This window comes from Gymnoscopelus braueri (genome assembly GCF_963280865.1).
Source record: "Gymnoscopelus braueri genome assembly, chromosome: 7".
In the NCBI taxonomy this organism is placed as follows: domain Eukaryota; kingdom Metazoa; phylum Chordata; class Actinopteri; order Myctophiformes; family Myctophidae; genus Gymnoscopelus; species Gymnoscopelus braueri.
The window spans coordinates 38,477,325-38,486,251 of record NC_137608.1 but is presented as its reverse complement, the minus strand read 5'-3'; the positions used below and the strand labels follow the sequence as shown (position 1 = coordinate 38,486,251).

General features: G+C 42.4%; 2 protein-coding genes across 7 annotated transcripts in view; one reads left to right on the top strand and one right to left on the bottom strand.

The window, feature by feature from the left end:
* Positions 1-1,249: 1,249 nt before the first annotated feature.
* On the bottom strand, positions 1,250-3,523 carry neflb (neurofilament light chain b; the record flags this gene model as incomplete). The annotated part of the gene is made up of 4 exons (XM_080433593.1): positions 1,250-1,458; positions 1,623-1,996; positions 2,142-2,266; positions 2,471-3,523. The coding sequence occupies 4 exons, from the start codon at positions 3,521-3,523 to the stop codon at positions 1,250-1,252; spliced, it is 1,761 nt and encodes a 586-aa protein (XP_080289719.1).
* A 3,444-nt stretch (positions 3,524-6,967) lies between these two features.
* cabin1 (calcineurin binding protein 1) overlaps positions 6,968-8,927 on the top strand; it is a 71,053-nt gene continuing 69,093 nt past the window's right edge. For all 6 annotated transcript variants that reach the window (XM_080433936.1, XM_080433935.1, XM_080433937.1 and 3 more), the window contains exons 1-4: positions 6,968-7,110; positions 8,222-8,277; positions 8,560-8,652; positions 8,779-8,892. In XM_080433936.1, the coding sequence (XP_080290062.1) occupies positions 8,275-8,277; positions 8,560-8,652; positions 8,779-8,892 (210 nt within the window). In that variant the 5' untranslated portion in view covers positions 6,968-7,110; positions 8,222-8,274. The remainder of the gene's footprint in view (positions 7,111-8,221; positions 8,278-8,559; positions 8,653-8,778; positions 8,893-8,927) is intronic.

The window sequence follows — 8,927 nt, the reverse complement described above, 5'->3', positions numbered from 1 at the left end:
TCTCCACCTTCTTCCCTTCCTTCATTCTCCCTCACTCCTTTCTGCTGTCTCTCTCTAATGAAATTGCTTTTCTCGGCTGTCCTCCATTAGCTGACACTTGGCCAGATCCTTTGGTGCAGCAGTCTAGCTGAGTCATAAAGGTTTCAGCAGGCCCTGATTTATGGCCCGTGATGTGGCTGAGGGTGAGGCAGCAGGAAAAACCCTGGTATCAGCTCACTGAACACACAAAGACGATGGGCATAACTGGATAGAGAGGACCTATACTGACTTATGAGATAAGGCATGAGACACACACAAGCACATCACAGTAATGCTGCCATCTATCCTCGATGTTTATGTCCTTTAGACTTGGTCAGTGTAGGGAAAAGGAGATGAGGCGGTAATGGCAAATAATGAAGAATGTGAGGAATAGTATTCTCAAAGTTGTAAATCTTTCACACAAGAACAGAAATAGCTCCTGCAGAGTAGTGATAGAATCAGGAGCACTTCTTTCCAGGACACTCTCTGGGCTGCTTTGTCAAATGGGGTGGAGCCTAAGGCAATTTGCCTGCTATCCAAATACTGTAGCCTCTCCATTTATATCCATTAAGAGAGGTCCATTCTGTTCTAACCGAGACAGAAAACATATTATCAACTGACTAATGAGTCAATAAAGTCTCTTTCCGTGCTGGCCAAAATTAAACACAAAGACACATTTTCTGTCCATGGACATATTTACCGTATGCCTAATAGAAATGGATTTGACTGATAAGTTCATTACAGCAACCAGTTTTCACAAAGGGGAAAAACACAATCAAATACAAAGAAGTGAAAACAAGCCAGCAGTATTTTTTATATGTTTCAAGGCTTTATTGGAGTTTAGTGCAGCACATCATGGATCTCCCTCTGAGGAGTTTGAGTAAGGCATTTGGAATTGGGCATTGAACAAACTTGACACCTTATAGACATATTGTGGTGACAGTAAAGCACATGTTCAAAAAAATCCACAAAGAATTTGTACATCCCCTATTTGCAATTCATGGTGTTAAATTGATTAGCTTTTGTTGTTGTTGTAATGGATTATTTTATTTGCTGGTACGGCGCATACAGTACATGCGTACATGCTCTGGCTCACTGACAGCTTGATCATACAGGTTTTCACCAGCATACTGGTTCCTGATTCATAGAGGCTTTGCATTATGATTGTACTGGATGATCTCAGTGTATAGGCTATAGCACCAAGGGAAACATCCCTATTCAGCATGTAAATTTAAACCTTTGTTTGCTCATCTTTCTTGTCAGCTTCATCTGCAGTATCATCTTTACTTTCTCCTTTCTCCTCTCCATCTTCTGCATCACCACCTTCCTCCTTTTGATCATCGGCCTCCTCCTCTGCAGGTTGAGCCTCATCTCCTCCTTCCTCGCCATCTTCTTTTGCATCCCCTCCCTCCGCATCCCCCTCTTCTTTTGAGTCAGCATCTGGACAAAAAAGGCAGTAAGTCAGTATTAATCAATGTTGTACAAAACCCACCTACAAGAAATACCAACAAGACACAAGAATGTGAGCTCTATTAAAACTCTAAAGCATTAACCTTCAGCCTCTCCCTCCGCTTCAACTTTTTCTTCTTCTGCTTCTCCCTCACCTTCTCCCTCAACTTCTCCATCTTCACCCCCATCACCCTCTCCCTCTTCATCGCCCTCTTCCTCCCCCTCTCCTTCTCCCTCTCCCTCCTCGACTTCTTCTGCCTCATCCTTCTCTCCCTCTTCCACCTCCTCTTCCTCCTCTTCTTGAGGCGGACTGGCCTCGGCCTGTTCTGCTTGGCTGGCAGATATCGTCTCCTCTACGCAGTATGCTGAGACGGGCAAACGGGAGCTAATCAGAAAGGGTGCCGCAGAGCTCAGCTGGGACTGCATAGAGAATGGTCGTGTGTAAGATGGGTACATGCTCTGGGAGTAATAAGAAACAGATCCGGGTCCTCCCACGTTGAAACGGTTTTCCTCCCCTTCAAGCAGCTTCCTAATATTGATAAAGACAAAGGTTATAATTAATGAGATGGCTACTTGGTGTTTTTACTAATGTATACTAAAGATTTACTAACTAGAAACATAACATCCAATTGTTGTTTTCATTATTATTATTAATATTTGTAGAAGCCTCTGACCTGTAAGCTGCAATCTCAATTTCCAAAGCCATCTTCACATTCAAAAGGTCCTGATATTCCCTCAAGTAGCGGGCCATATCATTCTTATGAGTCCTCAACTCATCTTCCAATTCACTGATATTATCCTGTAAAGAAGGAATAAACTGGCACATTAGTGGAAACCATGATGCTAAATGTGGAATACATTATCAGTATTTGATTTAGGAATCGAACCTATGGATACACTCTTACACTTAATGATTAAGAACTGAGGAATTTGACAAAAATGTCACATAGGTAACTAGGTAAATAAAACCATGGGATTTATTTCATTCTGTTTAGATTCTTACCTGTAGTCCTGAGATCTCATCACTCTGCTTCTCCTCTACATCCTGCAGCTGGTTCTCCAGGGCCTGATTCATCCCACGACAGGCCTCAATCTCCAGGGTCTTCTCTTTGAGCAGCCGGCGATACTCACCAGCCTCATCTTTGGCGTTACGCACTTTGTCTGTATTACGGGCAGTGTCTACTGTCATAACATTCATCTTGGTGCAGAACCATTCTTCAGCTGCATGGAGGTTGCGTTGCGCCAGCTTCTCATACTGGCCTCGGATATCACGGAGAGCAGCGGACAGGTCAGGTTTAGCCACCTCCATCTCCACTGACACCTGGGTGCTGTACTGTATCTGGGCCTGCAGCTCTGCGATCTCACTCTCGTAGAGCCGCTTCAGGAAGGCCAGCTCATCCAGTAGCCTTTCCACCCTTTTCTCAAGCTCAACCTGGCCGAGGGCAGCCTCGTCCGCCTCCTTCCTGACATCCATGAGCCTGCCTTCCGACTCCTCCCTGGCAAGCACTTCCTCCTCGTAACGCCCCTGCAGGTTCTGCAGCACGTCGTCCATCTGGTCCCTGTGGTTCTGGGCAGCCTGCTTCTCATGACGGGCCTCCTCCACAGCAGCACGGAGTTGGCGGATCTCTTGCTCATACAGGCCCCGGAGGTTGGACGGCTCTACATGCCTCTGCCTGAGGACCAGGAGTTCAGTCTCCAGCAACTTATTCTGCTGCTCCAGTTCATGGACCCTCTCGATGAAGCTGGCAAAACGATCATTCAGGTCCTGCAGCTGGGCTTTCTCTTGGGTCCTTACAGTTTTGAACTCAGAACTGACGTGCGTTGCCTGGCTGAGGTCGAACTCAGCAGCAGAGGAGGACAACGGAGCAGCTGAGATGGCTCGGCTATAGGTTGGATAACTTCTGCGTGATGATCCATAGGATGTATGCGGGGCAGAATGGCTGGAATATATGGACCTGGATCCTATTCCTCCACTGCCTCCATGTCCTCCGCTGCGCACCACCACTTTCCTCTTGTAAGAGGAAGGGAAGTAATGTTCGAAGCCAATGGAAGTCATGACTCTTCAGATAAGACAGCTCTGTGTCTAAGAATGCGGCTGGGTAGACTGCACACTGGAATCTGCATTACACTGGCTTTTATAGTGCCCATAATGACTGTGACGTAAGCTATTTTTTGGAGGCATGCTGACTGAAAGAATCAATAATGGTGCCAGCCAGCCAGTCTGAGAGAGAGAGAATGGGAAGATGGGGATGGGTGGGGCAGGGGAGGATGGGTGAAAGAGGCGGGATAAGCGGTGTAGCAACAAGGGACTGCAAAAAGCAGGGTCAGTGAGGACAAAACCATTTCTGATACATATTCTTTTCCATAAATCAGCATACATTTTGAAAGTGGTGAGCTTAAACTTGGCATGTCTCTACCTTGTGCCTGTGCAAAACATTTTGAATTGATCTAAGCAACGACCATGACGTTTCTGGCAAAAAAAGACACAGCCCTGCACCATTTTATGTATGCAGAATAAGTAATTCCATAGTTCCCAATCAATCTCTACTAATAAACATATCATCATCATCAATCTGTATTACTTTTTGTGCCGTTGGAACACACCCAAATGAACCCACAATGCAGATTCTGTATTCAAAACAACTGTACTGAGATCAGTAAAATAGTTTGCAGTGACCTGGACAAATACTCATTATCAGGGACACTTTGCCCCCTAGTGGCGGTCTGTGTATTGTGCAAGTCCTGCAGGAGAAAATCTTCCGCAGTGCACAACAAACTGGCAACAATCATCAGATTTTGTAATGTGTACCTTCACTACCTTGATACACATTACAGATATATAGTAGGCTACTACTACAAGGTAAAGTATTTTTATACTTTTTTTTACAAATGAAACTATATTTTCTTGTGTGTGCCATATCTAATAACCACAATAATTCAGTAATTATTTCTTTCATTACTGTCATTTATTGCCTTACATGACTTAAAGTGTGATGCTTATGGTGACAGCGTTTATGATTACATCATATTTGTATACAATTATACACAGATTCTGAAATACAAATTCAAATACAATCCTCATTGCAATTATTTTGGGGTTCTGTGGCCTAATTCATTTGAGTTTTGGTTGATAAGATGATTTAATCAACACTGATAATAACAGGCCATTCTTCAGGATGAACCATAGAAATTATTTCTTGTTGGCATGTATGAAGAGGTACTGGTGTGGTGAAGCCTATAGCATATGGCAGGACCATGTATGCAAAGTGTTAAATTGTGGGCAACTTTAGCCAGTGGTATTGTCTAGCCTATAATGTGAATATGAAATTGTTATCAGTAGTCTAGTGGTCCTAGTAATATTTGCTGAAGAAGAATATCATATGACATGGTTAAACTACATTTGATTAAAAAGTAGAAACGTGAGGATAGCTATTTGTGATTTTGTTTATTTGTTTTATTTTTTTTCTCTATGTTTTAAGTTTATGACTTATGGTGTGGAATTAACATATGCCCTAGATGTTTCTTTTTTTTCTTTCTTTTTTTACCTGACCTGCACATCCACTTAAAAAAAATAAAAAAAAGATTTTACTGTATTGCATGTTTTGTGTGAATCAAATCAAAACGAACCCTCATTTTATTTTGATCTCCGCCAGGCCAAAAGGCTGGGAGGCAGAGATTATCTTTTCACACGTTTGTATATGTGTATGTGTATGTGTGTGTGTGTGTGTGTGTGTGTGTGTGTGTGTGTGTGTGTGTGTGTGTGTGCGCGTGCGCGTGCGCGTGCGTGTGCGCGTGCGTGTGTGTGTGCGCGCGCGTGTGTGGGTGCGCATGTGCCTATATTCCATACTATTTATATATCTTTACCTATACTGGCTTCCATAATTAGTGGGAGGGGTCTATTTCTTACATACATTTAATCACAACCCAACTTGGAATCACATGATGAGTGGCCTCTATGAGCACACTGCCAAAAGCGTTTTCACTTAATTCTGCCCATGGGGTTGTCACAAATGCGAAAAGTTGAATCATATATCATATAAATCTAGCTCCCGAAGCTTCCTCTGCTCTGGCCCTGATGGCTGTAATCCATGATTAGGGTTCATGATCATGACATTTTAAAAATAATCAAATAATTGTGATTAACGGTTTAATTGTGTTTTTGGAATGGAACATTGGAACATATAAATCAAAATTACATTTCTGTTTGCCTTTTGGGCTTTTTAATCAAAAATTGCATAGGGCAGATATGACTCACTGGATCGGTTCGCAGTCGAGTGTGTGGCGGCTAAAATGAGGATCAGTATCTCCAAATCTGAGGCCATGGTTCTCAGCAGGAAACCAAAGGATTGTGCACTCTGGTATAGGGAACGAGACTTTCGTTTTCTCAAACGGGTGGCTGGCCTCTCCCTTAGAGGGTGAAAAGTTCAGTCATCCGCGAGAAACTTGGAGTAGTACCGCTGCTCCTTTACTTGGAAAGGAGACAGCTTAGGTGGTTCGGGCATCTAGTACAGATGCCTCCCGAGTGTCTCCCTATAGGGCGGTCCTCACTGTACGTCCCACTGGGAGGAGACCCCCTGGCAGACCAAGGACCAAATGGGGAGATTATATCTTCACACTGACCTTGGAACGCCTCAGGATCCCCAAGGAGGAAGTTGCTAATGTTGCTCTGGAAAGGGAAGTCTGGAGCGCTCTGCTGTTACCCCTGAGACCCGATTCCGGATAAGTGGTTGAAGATGGATGGATGGATGGATGGCCTAACTTAATTAGGCTATACACAGAAATGACTGACACATTTTACACTTTCAAAAGTTTTCAGGAATAGCTAAAATAGCAGATTTACACATTGTTACGCGTTGTGAGCTTGTAAATGAGCTATCTTAGCAATTTTTCAGTTGATGAGCTTGTACAGATGAATGGAAACAATTCTGAAGACAAAAATAATTGTGATTATCTCATTTAATCAGGGCGTTTTTCTCTGGTTGTGCCAGGTGACAGCATCCATCATGTCGCTGTCCATCAGCAGTGGTGCTGAACCATTCGGGCGGGGGGGGGGGCAACCAACCATGTGGGTCACTCACTGGTTCTCAATATCGGGTCAGGGGGGGACCCAGTTGGGGGGACCACCAAGAGACCAAAAGGATGCGTACGGGTTTGTATATTCTGTAACTAAAATGAACACTGAGGATTTTACAGTGTAGACTGGGGTCCCAGGGATTTAAGGAGAATGGTTTCAAATGGGGGTCCGCGGCCTAAGGCATATCAAACTGGGGGTGTAGGGCTGCTGGTCCTACTGGTCCTACTGGTCCAGCCAACAATGCTCTGGTCATGTACACACTGGTCTGCACATGCAGTTAAAGCAGTTCACCCGAACATCAATGTTTATGATTGGCCAAATGAATACGGCCCCCAGCTCACGTCGTCGCTATTGACCAATGAGCCACGACGTTACTGTAAGCGGGTAGCTTGACGCTGCTGCTGTGACGTCAAAGTTACCGATGATATTCACACACTAAAAACAACAAAGGATGGCATTATTATAAAGTTATGCATGGACTTTGTAGCCCCGTATCCTATCTATAACCAGCGTCTCACATGTTTATCATCCTAACAATGTCACCATGCCATTGAAAAGGGGAACAAATGGTGAGTCAAACTCATTTCACATTTTGCAGGGTATGTTAGCAACATGCTAGCGCTAGCCTTCAACTTGCTAGCCACTCGAGCAAAGACAGAGATCTTTTTTAATGCAAATTCAGACATTTTAGTTTTGTCCATTTGTTGCGTATCTCTTCCATTAGCTCAAATGTGAAAAGAAAAGGTAGAGTTTTGTGTAGTTGTTTTGGAAGTGATATTTTGTACCCACTACGACTTGGATGCCGCCCCATCAAGATGTAATGGACTCAATCAATAAACTCAAATACAAAATGAATTATTATTCAGGAGGATAAGTGCCAAGTGGGCATGAAGAAATGCCCATTTTGTTGTGGTAGTATGTATTTATTTTAAGCAACTGACCAGTGACTATGTCATCATGGATTATACACAGCAGTGGTGGAAAAAGTACTCAAATGTTTTACTTAAGTAAAAGTATCAATACTGCAATGCAGAAATACTCTGTTCTGTTACAAGGAAAAGTCAGGAATTCAAAATTGACTTGACAAAAAGACTGTACAAAAGTATAAAATGTACTTAAAGTACCAAAAGTAGAAAGTACTCATTATGCAGAATCTCCCATTTCACAAGTTTTCAAATGTATAAAAAAATATTTTGAAAAGATCTACAAGCTCTTCAAGCTCACTCTGGCTATTTTCAAATGGCCGAAATGTATATGTATATGGGAGTAACTAGTAACTACAAATTTCAAATAATTGTAGTGGAGTAAAAGTGTAATATTTGCCTCTGAGATGTAGTGGAGTAGTGTAGAGTAGAAGTAACAATACTGAAAATGGTAAATTCTCCATATACCTCAAAATTGTACTTAAGTACAGTACTTGAGTAAATGTACTTAGTTACTTTACACCACTGATACACAGTAACATCATAATATAACTCTGACAATGCACAATGAATGGTGAGTTGTAGCCTACACTCAGAGTTGCAAATAAATAGCAGAGGATTTTACTGTGTATATGCATGCATATTCAGACTGTATTCATTCTCTACATTTTATCAAACAAATTCTGAATTTGTATCTTGTTTCTGACTGCTCTGACACTACCCTGTGTGACGTTTACTAATTTTGATACATTTGCAGGTCCTGTAAAAAGCAATTAAGTCTGCAGTGAGATCTACTGTGTCTGTTCTAAAATGGTAAGGGCAACATCAGAAATTCTGCATTGTAACCACTTTGCTGAAAATAGCCTATCGACAAGCTCACAACGCGCTTGTCGATCTGCCATTTACTGCGAAAGCTTTCCCCACAATACGGATTCTGGGGTTTAAGTGGTTAACTGTTGTGCTTTGCATCAGTGTGAACTAAATTAGTTTCTGTTAATAATGATTACTCAAGCACTCTACAATCCCAGGGCTACATATTTTGCTTGTCCAATGTTTTTTTTTGCCCTTTTATCTCCCATCATCATTTCCATCCAGATCCGGATAGCAGCATTGAATGCTGCTTCAGCAGCCGCTGATGAGTCTCAAGACCCCTTGAGAAGTAGCAAGGGTCAAACGAAGGAAGCTCAGGTCCATTATTAATTATAAACCATACAGTTGAATCGAGTTATAATTGTCTTTCCTCTTTATGCAGACATTTTGTTCGCTAGATTCAGTAGATTGTTTTTCATATGTTGTCGCATTTGTTTTCTACAGGAAGCTGGGGCTTTTGCTCTGTATCACAAAGCTTTAGATCTTCAAAAACATGACAAGTTTGAGGAGTCTGCCAAGGCCTATCATGAACTTCTCCATACCCCACTGCTCAAAGAGGTATTATGTCACAACATACACAGTACAGTATAACT